Here is an 18,710-nt window from a genome sequence, read left to right on the forward strand (position 1 = left end):
GGAAGGAGAAAACTTGAGGGAGTATGTTAAGCATTTTAATGAGGTTGTTCTCGAGATTGATGAAGCTGATGATCAGGTTATCATGATGACCTTCCAAGTTGGGCTAAACAATCCTGATCTCGTCTTTTCACTAGGAAAGACACCACCAACCCCCATGACAGATTTGCTATTTAAGGCTCAAAAGTATATGAATGGGGAAGATGCCCTAACTGCAAAGGGTTTGACTAGCAAACGAAAGAAGGAAGAAGCCAGTGACTCCTAGCATAAGAAGAAAGACTGGAAAGATCACTCCTCGAAGACCAAGTCTAACAAGTGTAACCCGGAGGCTCCAAAGAAAAAGATGAACTTCACTCCACTAGTGATGCCTACAGATAAGATTTTAATGCAAATCAAGGATGAATTGGGCTTAAAATGGCTGAAGCCGTTGAGCTCATCTTCTAAAAGTGAGACCTGAAGAAGTATTGCCGCTTCCATAAGGATCATGGTCATTACTGTTAGGACATATGTGATTTGATGTTAGGAACATATGTCAACATTTTATGTAATTGGCTAATCCTTTGACAAAAGGCACTTTACTTGTAATTGGGTAGATCTAGGATGTGTTTAATACTTCAAGGAACTTTGTTTCAAGTCCAAGTATTAAAGCCATGCAAGTTTGTCCAAGATTCAAGTGTGAAAAGTTTTGTTCATAAAAGCTCGACAGCTAGCATCTATCGAGACTTGAAGAGCTGTTCTAGCCTGTGGCTCAGACTTGAAGACTTGAACAGCTAGGGTATCTGTCGAGGTTTAAGAAACTCAGATTTTTGAGTCTATTTTTCATCCAATCTGTGATTGTATGTTTGGGCTTTTTTTTCTCACAATCCTAAACATATATAAAGATTATTTTAAGGGCTGTAACAGGTTACACATAGCCAAGAGCACAATTGCACAAGAGCAAATTGTAACCGGAGACCTAGTTTGCCCTAGTTCATCTTTCTTGTGAAGAAGTTGTTGCGTTTGTACACCGTAGGGTTTTGTAACCAAGGAGCTTCTCGATCTTCATCGTGTGATGAACTGTAGAACTTTGCAGCCAACAATCTTTCTCTAGTTGGTGATTGAAGTCGCATACTGAGATCCACGCAATTGGTTAGTCACGTATTGAGAGCCGTACAATACAAGGAGAGATTGTCACTACAGAACAAGTCCAATTGGGTATTGGGGTAAGAGTTCAATTGTAGGTTGGTATAAGGTACTAGGATTCAATTACTTGTAATCGCGTGTTTTGATAAAGTGGATTCTTGGGAGTGGTGACTTTAAAATCACCTAGTGGGGTTTTCGCCGTGTTGGTTTTCCTCATTCATAAAAAAATCACCACGTCAATTTTTTTTTCCGCTGCACTTTAGTTTATTGGTGATTTATTTATGCTACCACGTACTTGCATGTTAATTTGATTAATTAATAAACTTAGCTAATTAATCAATTAAGTTATCACAAGGGGTCAATACGTTTTTGGTCTATCAATTACATTGATGAGTGTCATGATTTGAAAGAACATATTGAAGAGTTAATCCAGAGGGGGAAACTTCAGAAGTTTATCAAGAGAGACCATCAATCTCGGTCAAAGGCCGAAGACAAGTCCCATGACGATTATAAAGATGACGAATGAGATCACCCAAAGCAGGCAGTGGGGAAAATAAGGATGATCGCAAGAGGACCGGTAACTAGAGGGTCATACAAGTCCTTAAGAATGGTATACCAAAGACAGATCAATAACGTCCACATTAAGCACCTTTCTACAAAGTACCGTCGTTCCGGTGAGGACGACATTAGCCACACAATGATCCACTCATCATTATGTTGACAATAGAAGGATTCAACACCATGAGGGTGTTAGTTGATAATGGAAGCTCAGCAGACATCATGTACATGATGGCCTACCAACAGTTAAGGCTTAACCTTAAAAGGCTTCAACCCTTCGAGTCACCTTTGGTCAGTTTTAGCGGAGACTGTATTTATCTGAAGGGCATCATTTCACTTTCGGTCATAACGGGGACACAAACTGCACAGATAACGAAATAGGTGGACTTTTTGGTCATCGATTGCCCCTCATCATACAATGTGATCCTTGGATGACCCACACTAAACTGACTTAAAGCTACAACCTTGACTTACTCTCTCAAAGTGAAATTCCCAACCCCTCATAGGATTAGGGAGATATGTGGAGACTAGTTGCTAACTCGAGAATGTTACCAGGTAGTATTAGCCTCCAAAGAGAATCATGCTTGGATGGTGGAAGAAGAACCCATGAAATTGACCAAGGAACTGGAGGATGTAGAACTGGTGGAAGGAAATCCTTCGAAAGTCACCAAGGTAGTGGGGAACTCAACTCGTCAATGAAAGGAAAGATAGTAAAGTTTCTAAAAGAAAATCTAGACGTTTTTGCATGGACCCATGTGGATATGTCGAGTATAGATGATAAGGTGATAGAACATTATTTGAATGTTGATCCAACAAAGAAGCCAGTCCAGCAAAAACGCTAGGTCTTTGCTCCAAAGAGGAATGAAGCTATTATGGAAAAGGTAGAAAAACTGTTAACTGAAGTTTTGATTCGAGAAGTCTTCTATCTCAAATGGCTTGCTAATGTCCTCATGGTCAAAATGTCCAATGGGAAATGGAGAATGTGTGTGGATTTCACAGACCTCAACAACGTTTGCCCAAAAGAAAGTTTTCCTCTTCCCAGGATTGATCGGCTTATAGATTCCACAGCTGGTCATGAGTTGCTAACTTTCATGGATGCATTTTCAGGTTATAACTAGATTCGCATGAACAAGGAAGACCAGAAAAAATAGTATTTGTCACCAGCCAGGGACTATACTGCTACAAGGTCATGCCATTTAGACTCAAAAATGCAGGAGCTACCTACCAAAGGCTAGTAAATCAGATATTTAGCAAACAGATAGGGTGGAATATGGAGGTATATGTGGATGACATGCTCGTTAAGAGCAAGATGGTAGATTCCCATCTAGACAACCTCAAGAAAACCTTTGACCCTCTGAGGATATATCAGATGAGGCTAAATCCAACGAAGTGTGTATTTAAAGTGTCATTTGGCAAGTTTCTTGGGTTCATGGTATCCCAGCAAGGAATCGAAGCCAACCCGAAGAAAGTTAAAGCCATGCTCGACATGGCTTCACTAAGAAATGTGAAGGAGGTGTAAAGGCTGACTGGTTGGGTAGTAGCCTTGAATAGGTATGTCTCCAAAGCCACAGATAGGTACCTCCCCTTTTTCAAAACATTAAAGCAGGCCTTCTATTGGACAAAAGCGTGTGAAGCTGCTTTCCAGAGCCTTAAGGAGTATTTATCTATACCACCACTCTTAAGCCCATCTATAGAAGGGGGAGACTTGTTTCTCTACCTAGCTGTGTCACAAACGGCTGCCAGCTCAGCATTGATCTATGAAGAGCTCAAAGTTTAGTGGCCAGATTATTACACAAGTTAGGCTTTCCAAGGAGCAAAGGCAAAATACCCACGGATAGAGAAGATGGATTTCTCCCTGATCTTCACGTCAAGAAAGCTTCGTCCATACTTGCAGGTCATACCATCCTAGTCATGATGGACCAGCCCATCCGTAAAGCTATGAGTAGACCCGATGTAGTAGAGAGAATGGTTTAATGGGCAATTGAGCTGAGCCAGTTTGATATTGAGTACAAGCCATGGATTGCTATCAAAGCTCAAGCATTGGTTGACTTTTTTGCCAAGTTCACCATGACAAATCCTGACCCAAAGGCGGAGTACTGGACAATACATGTAGATGGGTCATCAGCCACAGGTGTTGGGGGTGTAGGCATGTTTCTCCTCTCTCTTAAGAAGGATGTTCTAAAATATGGGGTCTAGCTTCAGTTCTCAGCAACGAATAATGAAGCAGAGTATGAGGAAGTTCTCCCTAGTTTGAGGATAACGCAAGCTCTAGGAGTCAGAAATTTGAAGTTGAATACAGATTCAAAGTTAGTTGTGGGGCAGATAATCAACGAGTATGAAGCAAAGGACGACAGAATGAAAATGTACTTAAAACTGACCAGTTTAATTTCCCACTTTGATGATGTTAGGATTGACCAAGTACCAAGGCAGGAGAATTCAGAAGTTGATGAAGTGGCTAGGTTGGCCTCGTCCAACAATAGTACAGGAAAACTTGGGCTATACATGGAAGTGCAAACCGTCCCGAGCATAGAAGGGTTGCATGTATCTCTTGTCCAATCCACGACCAACTAGATGGAGCCAATCTTGGCTTATATCAAAGATGGGAGACTCCCATTGGACCCATCAGAGGCTAGAAAGGTTAGAGTCAAGTGATCCAGATTCACTCTCTTGAATGATGGACTATACAAAAGGGGGTTTTCCCTACCCTACCTGAAGTGCCTAGACTCTGAGGATGCAATGTATATGTTACGGGAAATCCACGAAGGAATCTGTGGAAACCATTCAAGTCTGTGATCACTGGGAGGGAAGGTGGTCCGAGTAGGGTATTTTTGGCTGACCATGTAGAAGGATGTTGTTGGGATCGTTCAGAAGTGTGACGAATGCCAGTGGTTTGGGAATGTGTAGCATGTTCCAGTAGAGCACCTGACGAATATCTCATCCCTATGGCCATTCTCAACATGGGGAATCGACATTGTTGGTCCACTGCCATAAGGTAAGAAGAAAGTTAAGTTCTTAGTTATTGCTATTGACTATTTCACAAAATGGGTCAAGGCAGAACCTTTGGCAGTAATCACAAAGGCCAAAATACAAAATTCGTATGGAAGAACATTGTTTGTAGGTTTAGAATCCCGAGGGTGATCATCTTTGATAATGGACGACAGTTTGACAGCAACAAGTTTAGGGAATTCTGTAGAGAACTGGGAATAAAGAACCACTTGGACAAAAAAACTCCACACAAGCAAGTTCAAGACGCAAAATTCCCAAGTAGCTCATGAATAAAGCTCTCAAAGATACAAACTCTATGAGCCAAGAGTACATCAAGATCAAAGGTGTAAATTTTTCTGCAAGCAGGCTTTAATCATATGAGAAATCATTGATAAACAAAAAGCTTAGCCAGGGTAAACACTCAAAAAGAAATCACCAAACAAGGTATGCAATCAAAAGCAGTCAAGTATAAACCTCAAAACAAAGAGGTAACTAATGTTCTTAAACAAAGACAAAAAAACCTCAAAACAAAGAGGCAACTATTGTTCAGAAAATAGAGTAAATCATACTAAGTAGAAGGAGCAACAATCTCGGCCCCCCTGACCTAGATCAGCTCCTTCAGCAACGGTAGCATCTTTCCCTCTAGCAGCAGCAACAACAGTTGCTTCTTCCTGCTCCTTAGCCTCGTTACCAAGAATTTCAGTGTCAATAGTTTCGAAGTCAAGGTTAGAGAAGTCCACGGCTAGACTTTGATGCTTCATCGTCCACCTACGCAGAAATTCGAAGCCTTTGAAATATTGGATGAATTGGAGGTTAGAAGAAAGCTCAGATTTCGTGAACTGTTGGATGACCGTCTCCTGTTTAGCGTCGGTCTTCAAAAGTGTAGCCTGGATCTCCTTGTCATTCTGAACGACGAGCATCTTCTCCACTCTCAGGGTTTCACTAAGTTCCTTGATCTTCTCCCCTTGTTCGTCTTGTCCATAGCCTCGATCAGGTCTTCCTCAATTTTGAACTTTTCGCTTCAACAAACTCTAGCTTGGAGTTAGCCACCACAACCTTCTCTTCATTACTGAGGTAATTTGTCGTCAAGCATAAAGATTCTCCAAGAACCTGAAGAAAAATTCAAAAAAAAAAAAAAAAAAAAAGAGAAAGAGAAGGTTACAATAAGATTGATAAAAAAAGAAAAAAAAAAAAGAAGAAGAAGAAAGGGGTTATACTTGCACTAACTTGTGGATATGACGACTAACCAGCTCATGGGAAGGAATGGACATCAGACCTTTGTTCTCATCATCAGTAATTACATTATGAGCTTGTCCAAGGGCTGTAGCTAGATTATCCAAAATGCTCTTCCCAACTTTGCTCTTTCCCTTCAAGCGAGTGGTGGGAGGAGTAGAAACCGTAACTTCAAGAGACTGATTCGAAGAGGATGGGATAATTTGGATAAATGGGGAAACCACAGTGTCACCTTTCATGTCGTGGAGCTTTCACCTCTTCGGATTGACGACAAGCTGGGGCAGGGGCTCATTTTTCATCCCTCTAATGTAGGCACACTTCTCCTTACTATACCTAGTGGCCATCTCTGCTAATAAAAGGAGGAAGGTGAGTAATCATACAAAATGATGAGAAGACTTATAGAGATGAACTTGCTTTTTTCTTCTCGATGAATTTTCTCTAACACATACTAGGAAGGTTCAGGTCCAAGGTAGCAATCAAACAAATGACAAGGGTCAACCAAGTCATCAAAATCCTCAATTTCTCAGGCAAAACCAAGAAAGAAGCAATGTTATGCATACAAATGTTAGATGAAGAAATCAAGAAAAATGATAAAAAGTACGCACCAAGTGGTGGAACTTCCTATTTCTGCAATAACCTTGGGACTTCACCCTAGAGGCCGTCAAACATAGTTTCCCAGCCAGTTTCAGAGATGAAAAAATATCGTGATTTCTAGTTACGAAAGGAGGAAGGAAACCTAGAGACAACCCTAGATTTTCTATCCCAGGGTAAAAGCTCAAAATACCCATAATGGGTGGAAGGTTTCAGACAGTATAAGTACAAAAATTCATTCAATGTTATCATGTCCCCTTCACAGGTAGACATCCAATTCGACATACAACTTATGACCGTTCTCCAGGCATTAGGGACAAGTTGACTAGGGGCAATTTGGAATTAGAAAGAAGTTGCATAATAAATGGATGGACAGGAAAACAAAGACCACACAGAAAAGCAGCTTCATAAAAGCACACTTCATCATGGGCAAAACTACAAGCCTTTTAGCTAGAACAGGGCAAGCGAATGGTGGTACCTTTGGGGAATTGAAATATTTTTCTAAAACCTTTCAAGTGTTTTCCTTTTAAAGAGCAAAACTCAGAAAGAGCATGCAAAGGAGTTGAAGAAGAAGAAGACAAGGGCAGTTTTGACACAGCCGTGTCAACCTCCTTACATAAGGATTCAGCATTTAACGATAACCCTATCTCTAACTTGCTCGACCTAACTTCATCTCCTCTATACTCTATGGTGGTCATCTCTAGATGGTGTTTAATCAAAGAATGGTGAATCAAAGGATAAAGGGTGAATAAACAGGTTTGAAAGCAGTAAAACGAGACACGAATAGACCTGGTTGGGGATGCCAACCAGAAGAGTACTCAAGATAGAATCCTAATCTAGCAAAGAAAATAGAAATAGAGGGGCACTCTTGTCTAACAAAATCAAAATCAACCATCAAGAAAGAATGAGGAAGAGGGACTTTACCAAGAAGAGAAAGAGTTTGAAATCCTTTAGAGTTTCAAGCGTAGAGAAAATAAGGTAGAAGAAGAGAAATGATTCTTTCTAAATAAGGGAAAACTGAAGTTAAGGCATGTCAAAACTGAGAAAATTTCGCACATACCACAAATAAAACAGGGACACGTGTTCATCATCCAGTGAAGAGGTCATGTCATATTTATTACAAGAGAAGAATTTTGGTAAACTGGAAGATGCGAACCGTCACAACTAATCATATTCCTATTCTCGTCCAAGATCTAGATGATAAAGGAATGAAAGGGGCAACTGATGGAGCGGTGATTAAATGGTCGTTCATTACCATGGACGAACGTAAGCACATTAAATGCTCGTCATTAAGAAAGACGATTGTGAACACATTAAAGGCAGACATAACTCCACTAAACCAGCTAGCAATGAGTAGTGGCAGAAAGGCTGTTACAAAAGTCTTGATGAGTTGTCTAGGCATTACAAACCCCCATTTAAGGAGAGACTTCATTGCCATCAATGCCGTAATTCATTTAGGTGCAACAAACAAGTGCATTAACTTGAGCACTGGTTATATAAAGCCAGCTAACTCAAGTAAGTGGTCTCTTTGACATCTGATATCACAGCATACGCAATAGATATCTTAAGCAGAAAAAGAGATTATCTAACTTAGTATCCGTTTGGATACTGATGAATTCATACGCGTCTGCATTTTCGCTTCTTTCTTTTTTTTCTTTTTTTCTTTTTTTTTCCTTTTTAAGATGCGTGTTTCAACTCTCCAATGGGTCCCATGCATTGTTCACGGGACCCAGAACCTCTTTTTTCAGCAAAATTTTTATTAAAAATAGGTTCTACAACACTATTCACACCATTAAAAATTATTTTGCTACAGTGTTTTTAGTTTTCAGCAAAATAAGTGGTATCCAAACACATCCTTAAGCATCAGAGGGGCCAATGTCTTTCATTCTTACTCCTTTTTTGTTCTGAACAGGTAACCAAGCTCGTCCATCAACATCGATGAGGAACATACTGACGAAGTGATTTTGTGCTTCGTCATATGCTATTGGTTCTTAAAGTTTAAAGGTTGAGCACTTTTAGTCCCTTAATATTTCACATGAACTATTTTAGTTCCTAAAGTTTAGACAATCCATTTGCTTCAATTTTACTTTACCCCAGTTAATTGAATTTGAGTGTTAGGTTATATATATATAACCTATCTGCCCGATCCCAATCTGATTCTGCACAAACTAAACCATATATAAATCAATGAGTATCCATTAGATCATGAAAACCAATCCCCCAAAGCAAATACTTTTTTATTTAAAAAAAAAAAAAAGAAAAAAAAAAGGAAAGCGAATGAAATTCAGAGGAGTTAGATGGAGATGGAATGAATACCTGAGAACCAGAAATTCAGAGAAAAAGATGCGTTAGTTAGAGGTTTGAATCTCTGTGTGCATGGGAAGAATATGAAGGAAGATTTAAAAGAGGAAGGACTGAGCAACTTTTTGTATTTGAATCCCGAAAGTAAGCTAGGCCTATTTAGAGATCCAATTCCTAGATCTTACGCCGCAAATGATGGCAAAATGTCATAAAACATATAGCCATCGACCTTAATAATACATAACGTACTCCAAACTAAATGTAAGGCTCACTATAAAACATACAGATTGAAATCCGAAATAACGATAGAAAGAAAAAGAACAACTCTACCAAATTCGCAACAGGCCTGGATGCTCTCACTGTTCAGCTAGCAAAAGGAATTTACTCTTGACATCAGTACATCACCAATATAATACCTGTCAGAACTTAGAACTCTCACCTATAGATCATAATATGACAAATAAATGTGCTTGTAGGCTAAGGCTTGTAGCATTCTCTATCCTGATCCTGACATCAATGTCTGGTCATGATTTGAATGCCAAGGCAACGACGAAAAACAAAGCAAGACAAGCGATGCCAACAATCCAAACAAGATAGCTAGGGAGGAACATAGCTATCATTAGTAATAACCCAGCGGCAGCAGCAGTAGATCCTATTAGTCCCAAAACTCCAGCAATCCGTGGCTTCCTATGGGTTAGCAAGACAGCAGTGATGGAACAAAGATAACCCACCAAGTTACCAACCACAACACAAACTAGGAAGACCTTGTTGGAACAAGATTTTCCAGTGAAATGGAAAACAATGACAGAAGCAGATGTTTGGGCTGCAACTGTGATGGACATTATGGCTAGTTTGTTTATGTTCACAGGTGGTCTATGGTTCCTACCTCCACCTCTGCCTTCGACGTCACCTCCATCTCCACCTCCGCCTCCGCCTCCTTCTCCATCTCCATCTCCGTCTCCGTCTCCACCTCCACCTCCACCTCCTCCACCGCCTCTGCCTCTCCCTCCACCCACTCCTCCACCAGTCTCTCCACCTTTGCCTTCTCCTTCACCTCCTCCGCCCTCATCTCTCCCAACACTCGCACTTCCACGTCCACTTTCCTTTTCCTCTTCACCATTTCTCTCTCCTTTGGCTTCAACACAGCAATTAGTAACTTCAATAAGCCTATCTTTAGAATCAGAATATAAATGTTGTAGATGTAGGTAAATAAGTAGATCAGTGAAGATTATTGAGAGTAACTTGAAGCGTGACTCACCGAATCTTTTGGTTCCATCTTGACCTGTGCCACTGCCTCTTCCACTACCTTTATCAACACGGCCAACTACAACTACTTTAGGATGCTGGTCAGGGCTCCCTTCCAGACACTGCAATATATCATACTCCTTGAAGCTCAAATGGTGTAAACTCATGGTTGCCCATGAATCAACAGCAGGTGTTTCTTTTCTGGATGGAAGAACACCAAGTTCTCCAACGATCATCAGCAAAATCAGCATGATCATCACCAGGCTGCGAAGAACCTTCTTTGATCCCAGGTTGCTATCTCCATCGCCTCCACTTCCTGCAGCACCACCATTAGCCTCTATTGCCGTTGATGGCAGTAAAGGCTGTTCTAGAAAGCCTAGGCCTGCATCTTCATCACCCTTACCACCCACAAGCATTGATAAGGTTGGTTCAGGTAGATCTGATTGCACGCGCAGCAGCCATGGACTGCTTGCCTCGCCAAGTCTTGAATAAGGCAGGGAATCCAGTTTGTCCCCCAAGATCATATCTGGGTTTTTTGGAGGATAATCAGATAAGGCAGAGCTTGCAACCAAAATAACTAGGAAAATAGGAAGGGTTATATTAGCCTGACCCATATTGAATATATGAACCAAAGCAAATCTTAGAGATGTTAAGAATCAAAGCAAATATATAACCAAATTGTTGTTCGTGGGCAACAAAGAAAATCTCAGTGAAAGAACCAGGATAGCACAGGGGAATTTCTTTGCAAGTTAAGCATGTCTTTCCTTGACGCGTTTTAGATCACCATCTAGAAACTCTGGAAATTATGGCTAGAGGAACACCAAACCCCTGCATTTTTTAGGGCCTGTGTTATATGCATTTTTTTTTTTTTTTTGTAAATATTTTCTCCTCTTTGTTAATGAGCATTTGGAAAAATAATGAAATTTCAAAGAAAAATTGAAAAAGTAGTGCAGGTTTTTAATAATTTATAAATCTGGTGATCTAAACTCATATATTCATGAAAAAGATATTTAGAATTTGGTTTTTAATTGTTAAGTTGAAACAAATTAAAGATCATTATTCTAATGGACTAAACAAAACTCAAAATGAAACAAATTCTAATTAAATTGCATTTGTTCTTCTTTAATTAAATTAAGTATGATATATATATATATATATATTATTTGATTTAATCTTGTATTTTTTTAATTAAATATGCGTCATATATAAATAATTTGTGCTGAACTTTCACGAAAATTGAACTCATTATGAATTAATTTTATTTAAAATAAACTGTACAATGAGAGGTGTGCATAAGAAATGTGCACAAAAAGTGTTCAAATTAGACCTTCTTCACGCGGAATGACCCAGATATATGAATTTCAGGTGAGGTGATGCAGTAGTTTCTTGATATTAATGTAATGTGAACTGGAGAAGTACGACATGGTAGAAATTAAGAAAGAAGACAAGAAAGGTAAATTTCTTCGCAAGTCAGGTTGCCCTTCCTGCCATGTCTTAAGTTAAAGATCTTCTCAAAAAAAAAAAAAAAAAAAAAGTTAAAGAAATTCCTCTCTGGATGTGTAGGAAAGTATCATGCAAGTTTCTGTTCAGCTTCCTTGCAATTGATATTAAAATACCATGGATTTGTGTTTTTTATTTTTATTTTTATTTTATATATATATATATATATATATATATATATATATATTTATATAGTGGGATGGAGTAATGGGTCAATGCTTTCGCACTTGACTTATAGCTTTTGGATAAAACTTTCCAAGGAAAGGATTGTTTATAAAACCCAGCAGTCTCATAATGTTTGATATAGTTCCCGATCCGAAAAAAAAAATGGAGTCTGCAATCCTGAAGGAATTTGTTATATTTTTCTTTGAAATGAGGTGTTTGGTCACAAAAAATCTTCCATATTTTCCCATCATGTTTATCACATATGCTTCTTTTACCATGGGTACCATGTTTATGCTTCTTCCTGCTCACGAACAAGTGGATGAAAGTCTAGTTCCAATTTTGGTCTTCAAGGACAGACCAATTAATTGCATATCATGCTTTCCTAGTCTCCATAATGATTTCATTGACCGGAGCCTTTAGTGCGTTGTTGATCCAACACAAGCCAAGAGTTGAAAGATTTTGCAGGGTTTATGCCATGGCTTCCATGATATCAGCTTTATCAATACTCTTGTACGCCACAATATACTGGGGTTGCACGTATCCTCCACATTTAGCAGAACATGAAATTAGGATATGGATGAAGAAGTATGCTACTCTTTATTGGTAATCACATTTGCATTCCGCAATTTCACCTTGCTCGTAGTGGGTGAAGTTAACTATATATGCAATTGGAGTAGGTTTTTTTTTTTTTTTTTTTTTGGTCCTATTAATGTCTAGATCTACCTGATGACCAATATAAAACTTTGTGTATTGTTAGTGAGTGGAACTGGAAGAGCCTTCTTAAAGTGACAATTAATGGGAAACTTTTTCCCATAAAAAATTTAATGGGATATTTTTTTTTTCGCTATAGCTTCAAATTGTTAATGAAGTCTAATGAAGTTGGTGCTTTAAATGAGTGAAATTAAAATTGTTCACGAAGTCCAACGGAGTTGGTGTTTAGAACTTGTCTTTTTTAACTCATTACTTGGTAATAATGAGACTATTCATATGTATTATTTAAACAAGTCACGTGTATAACTAAAACCATATATGAATGGTTTTTTTAATCAGCAAATTATGCGTTGAAGCAAAATAATACTAAATATGTTTGATCATTTTTTTTTCTGCAATAGTAAACGGAAAAATGGAATCAGCTGCTTTCGCAAAACCAAAAAATAGAGAGAAAAATAAAAACCCTTAAAAGGTCGATAAATCACGGTTGATGACTTGATGGAATACCAAGGGCTTCTTATTGAAATAACTGTGGCAAATTAATACAGTAGTTCCTTATGGTACTAGATGAACTGGAATGGCAAATGAGACAATTGCAAATATACTGTGAATTCATGCCTATGTACAAGAGCTATCCGTAGCCCATCCAAATTTCCATACTTTCCCAACTATAGTGAGTTAGGAGATGGTATCTCAAGCGCCTAATACATGAGAGATTTTTCCAGTAAGATAGAAGCATAGATATAGACAAGTACAACACAGTAATATAGTAATTTTTTAGAATTAAAATATGACATGATGAGAATATGTATATTAATTAATTATGAAATATATTTTTATTAATATTTTTTAATATATTTTTAAGCATTTATTTTTCATATATTATTAAAAAAATTTCAATTTAAGAACAACAATGGATAATAAAGCAACTCCATATCTATTAACAATGATCAGAATACAATTAATTTTTTTACAAAGGTCTAACCCATCAAATACTCATGGGACCATCTTTTTTAATTACAAAATCTTATAATTTTTTACATTAAAAAATATTAAACAAAGAATTAAAGCTAAAAGATAGTTAAATAATTCCCGAAATTTTTTTAAAAACTATTTTTTGGCTAGACACATTGGGGACATGCATACAAAAGTGCTCGAGGCATGTCCATGTCTGATATGTGTCCAACATGGGTACACATCCCATTCTAAAATATTTGTGCTTCCTAGATCATGAGTCAATAGCAAACCAACTTGGTATTCATATTGTCTCCAGTTTCTCCATTTTTGTGCATTCAAAAATTTACCAAATAACTTAAACAATTAATAGTTAGCCTAAAAATATTGCATGCAATATCACCAAATGACATGATAAGTATACACAAAGTTAGCTCAAATTAGGGCGACAACACAGAAATTAATGTAAAAATTGAAAGTTTTTTCCTATATCGATGAAATTTCATGAATTAGCAATGCAATTTACATTGGGGGAAATGGAGCAAAAGGTGGTGGTGTTAGTGCAATATATTAAGTGGGAATTGGGAGATGTGAAAATAGCGAGAAGCTATGTATAAAACACAAGAAAATATAAAAAATAGGGTAAGTTACAAAGTTGGTTCCTATCTTTTACACTATATTTCAATTTAGTCCTTAATGTTTCAAATGTATCAATTTAGTCCCTAACTTTTTAGGTTGTGTCATTATGGTCTCTGCTATTAAGTGATGAATGAAAAAAGCTGATGTAATTAACAAACATATTTAAAATTTTAATTTTTTTTGCCAACTAGATTGCCACGTGCTCTTTAATTAAAAAAAAAAAAAAAATTCAGCCAACTAAATCACAAAAATGTACCTAAGAGCTAAGACTGAGAATTGGGATTGGAATCCCTAGTCCCAATTGTGAGACAAATCGAAGAAGAGGAGGGTGAGAGAATGATTGAAGAACTTGAGATGCCCAGCCAACGGCAATAGCTACCCACCCATCTGACGGTGAGGCAACCCACCCATTCAACAACAAATGACCAAGCTCAAACATCCATTAATAATTGGGTTTTTGGGTTTTAGGTTTTATGATTTTTTTTTTTTGTTTCTTTGGTTTAGTCTGGGGGTTTTTTACTTTTTATTTATTCTATGATTCCATTGCCTACCAAGCTAAGAAAACATTGGAGATGAAAGGTATTTTATTTTGTTTTGGTAGTGTGGTTTTGAAGACAATTTGGGCTGGTGTTTAATTTTATGCTCTTTATTTTTGTTGTTTATGCCAACCCCTCTCAAACGAAGGACATGAATTGGGATCCAAAGAATTGGACATGCATCCTAGCACTATTGGCAATGTCCAAATCTCTTTTGCCATATTCGTTGCAGACCATCTTTGCCAAAGCACATAACTTGTACAAAATGGAATGGCATTTTGGGTCAAAGTTATGACTCTTAATGTCCCGTCTAAAGAGCCTGTGAAAATGAATAGAAATACATAACAAATTTTAAAAAGAGAGAAAGAAGAGATTTTGATACATGTTTATACATACCCACTTGGAGGAGTTTGAGCAAAAAAAGCAGTCTCAACTTCCATAACCAAATCATTCTTCAAGAAAAACAAAAATAAATCACAATAATTTCATTGAATTTCTAGGGAACCAAATATGAAGTTAGTAAGGATTGGCGAGAGAGACTTGGTGCCACTGGAAAAGAGATCTTGGGGATGAGGGAGAGGAGATGGAAATGAGTTTAGTTGGTGGTGGGATTTCACGTGTCTTAGTTTTAATTTATTTATAAAATAAAAACTAACGTGGTGGTACAATAGCTGATATGACATGAAAAATACGTATTTTATTATTCCATTTGACACATTAACTTTTTTCATCCAAAGAATAACAGCGGAAACTAAATTGACATGATATTGAAAATGTTGGGGGCCAAATTAACTCAATTGAAAAGTTAGGGACTAATTTGAAATATGGTGTAAAGGATAGGGATTAATTTTGTAATCTACCCTAAAAAATACATTCCAACAATATTTAATGCAAAAAATGTAACAACCCACTTTGATTAAGATTTTAGCTAAACACCACCGCGCACCCTTGGTGCGGTGGTCATTCCACAAGTATAAGTGCTTGTGGGGTGTGAGGGCAAGGACCGGAGTTCAAGTCTCTAGAAAGGAGCTTCACACAAATATACGCTTAGATTATACTAGAGTAGAAATTCTATCTTGTAAAAAAAAAAAAAAGGTTTTAGCTCAACTGATTCGTCCAAATAATTTTTTAATATAAATGTCCACTTTCAAATCCTGCCTCCACAATGGATTTTTTTTTTTATCGAATTATTATTATAAATTAAATCCCAAATTTCCGGAATAGATCTCCACCTGGGACCTAGATGGCAAACAAAAAGGCCTGAGATGGCCTCTGGATCCAACGATACATAGTCCAACAAAGGCAATGAGATTGGCACTTTGACAGATTGAGTAGAAAATTAAAATGAACAAATAGTTTCAAGTTTAAGAATCTAATGTGGTCAAGGATTCCAACATTAAATTTTGAAGAGTCGTGCTGCAAGTCCTAAAAGTTTTAGAACATTAATCTTATAAACTATGTGTCATCAATTATAGAGAGGCAATTTAAATACTCAATTATGAGGTGGTTAAAGTCTACCGATCACATTTATTGTCATATCAGTTTCTAAGTTTTATGTTGTAAAACTTGTAATAACTTTAGAAATTAAATTCTATAAAGATGCCTTTAAAATACAAGTTTTACACCTTCCAAACCTAACATGCCACATCATCTTATCACATATTCAAGAATAAGTAAAACCACACTCAATTAATTCTAATACCCATTCAAAAATCCAAATTTTTTTGGATTTTATTAAGATATTATTAGGTATAGTTGGATGTATTGAGCTTTAATTTTATTAAGATGTTATTAGGTGTGGTAGAATATATTGAATTTGAAATAAAAACTTATGTGACAATCTTTTATTGGATGGTGTAAAACATAAGTTTTACATCTCATCCTAACCAAATTCAAACTCATAACTTTAACATTTTCCAATCTTGAAATTTCTCTTTATTGAAGAGCCTCTAATTATTTTCAACTTTACTTTGAGTTCATCATATTGGTTTTTTTCTTTTTAAAAAAAAATTATTTGATGATTTTTATTCTTGGTTGATTTATTTGTTTTGTTCTATTTGTGTATTCTTAAGATTCATAAAATTGCTCGTGTTTTATCCAAGAGGGAGTTTGAAACAGGGGTGATTCTACAGAGTTTAGGGTGGTCATAGGACCACCTGACTTGGAAAAAAAAATAATTATTGTGTATAAATTTTAAAAATTTATGATTTTTTTATCTTTAAAAAAATTTTGTGACCACCCTAATTTTTTTTAGGCCAAACATAATTAAACTTTGGAAAGAATTTGGTAACAAGTTTAGTTGTAGACTATGATTACCACTCTATTCAATATTTTTTTATTGGATGTGATGAATTTTAACAAATCCACCATTTAATTACATTTTATTCATATATCCTTCATACTTGCAAAATTTCAACAAGATTAAAAATCAATAACTATATCGTCAATCAAATGTTTAAATTTTGAGTTTTTATAATTTAAAATTACACATAAAAAATAAGTTTATGAATTAAATAGTAAATAACATCCAATTGATATGAAATTTGGCATGTATTTTAAGAACATAGAGAACATGCAAATCAACAGTTAAATTTTTAAAATATATAATAATTTTAATTTTTTTAGTGAGAGCTACAACTAAGTTTGTAACCAAATTTTGTCTTTAAATTTTGGTTTCCTTAACAATATATTAGGTCCTTACAAATAAAATGGAAAAGTCAAAGAAAAAGTTTATTTAACTAAACTTTTGAAGAGATGTAGCCTGCAACATTGATAATGAGACTATGGTGTGTGTGTGTGTTTTTTTTTTTTTTTGTCTCAATATATGCAGCTTTTTTTTATTATTATATATTGTGTAATTTTAAGTTTTTTAATGATCACCCTAAAAAAATTTTTAGAGCCGCCACTGGTTTAAAATATAGAATTGCATTGAAAATCATGGAAGAGGTTAATTAGTATTACATTTAAAATTCCAAAAACTCTTTATTTTGGGTTTTTAGAATGAGTTAGGACTCCGAGTCGTACTTCGTTATTGGTTTCGTGCACAAGTAGATTCATGGAAAGGACAAACCGACTTTGCACTCCTATATAGCCAGCCCTAGTCTCTAAGTCATACAAATTTCTCTCCCTAACCAGTAAGTGTCTCTTTTTCTTTATGAAACTTGAAGGTTTAATTTGTCCATCTGTTTCTTTCTTTTTCCTTTCTTTTGTTGTAATTGGTTTGCTTTGTTAGTGTACAATAGTGATTTTGGTTTTGGGTTTTAGTTCTTGGCAATAGAAATATATTTTTGGGTTCAAATTTTCTTTGTTGGGATTAAGGAAAAGTTGGATTTATTTATAAGCTTATGTGCTTTCTTTTCTTTTCTTTTCTTTTATTTTTATACTTGCGCGATTAAGAGAAACAATAAGAGAATTGATACAATATATTTCAGTGCATTGAATTAGCTAGAATTATAAATTATAAACTATTATTATTATTATTATTTATGCGCAAATATATTGTGCATGCGTAAGTCTCCATTGGTGGATTTGTTGTTTAATAGATAATTTTATTTTTTTTTCAATTTCCATGCGAATAATGTTCATTTGCTTTCTGCTGCGGCTTTATATACAGGTTTGGGTTCTTGTAAGACATATTCAGCTCTCTCAAAATTTTTACGACTTGATCAATGATGAATTCAGTATCTACGGGACCATCGCCTCAAGAAAAACTTCCTTCCATTTCAATCAACGATGAGCTTCCGAATTCTGACTCCTCACGCCCCATCATGGGAACAATCATTTTCTTCATCTGCGTCAATGCACTGTTAATTTTATTTTTTCTTCCACAAGAAAATGTGGACAGGTTACTAGTTCCAGTCCTCTTCAAAGACCAACCAATATACTATCATATGTTACTAATTTTCATAGGGTTCGCGGGTGTGGGTGCTTTTGGTGCCCTGATCATCGAACACATGCACGAGCCAATGCCAAAGGCTGTAAAAGCATTGGGGATTGTTGCCGAGGCCTCCATGTTGTTGGCACTAGTAATTGTAACACTCCTGTGTGCTGCAGCTCTTTTTGCTAGGTTTTAGGCCCTGTTCAAACAATAACGATGAGGATCATGAACATGGTTTTCTGTTTTCTTTATTTAATATTAGAAAACAAAATCTTAGAATGGTTTCTATATATGGC

General features: G+C 36.4%; 1 protein-coding gene across 1 annotated transcript; it reads right to left on the reverse strand.

Annotated features, from left to right (window-relative positions):
- Positions 1-9,311: 9,311 nt before the first annotated feature.
- On the reverse strand, positions 9,312-10,646 carry LOC142632351 (uncharacterized). Its single transcript, XM_075806780.1, has 2 exons — positions 10,046-10,646; positions 9,312-9,922 (listed from the first exon to the last, which is right to left on the reverse strand). The coding sequence occupies exons 1-2, from the start codon at positions 10,644-10,646 to the stop codon at positions 9,312-9,314; spliced, it is 1,212 nt and encodes a 403-aa protein (XP_075662895.1).
- Between the last annotated feature and the right edge of the window lie 8,064 nt (positions 10,647-18,710).

This window comes from Castanea sativa, chromosome 4 (genome assembly GCF_040712315.1).
Source record: "Castanea sativa cultivar Marrone di Chiusa Pesio chromosome 4, ASM4071231v1".
NCBI lineage: Eukaryota > Viridiplantae > Streptophyta > Magnoliopsida > Fagales > Fagaceae > Castanea > Castanea sativa.

Excerpts from the sequence above, each read along its gene's own strand:
- LOC142632351 (XM_075806780.1), bottom strand. The coding sequence starts at position 10,646 with ATGGGTCAGGCTAATATAACCCTTCCTATTTTCCTAGTTATTTTGGTT. Across the intron at positions 9,923-10,045 it reads AGATGGAACCAAAAGATTCG|CCAAAGGAGAGAGAAATGGT; the intron begins GTGAGTCACGCT and ends GCTGTGTTGAAG.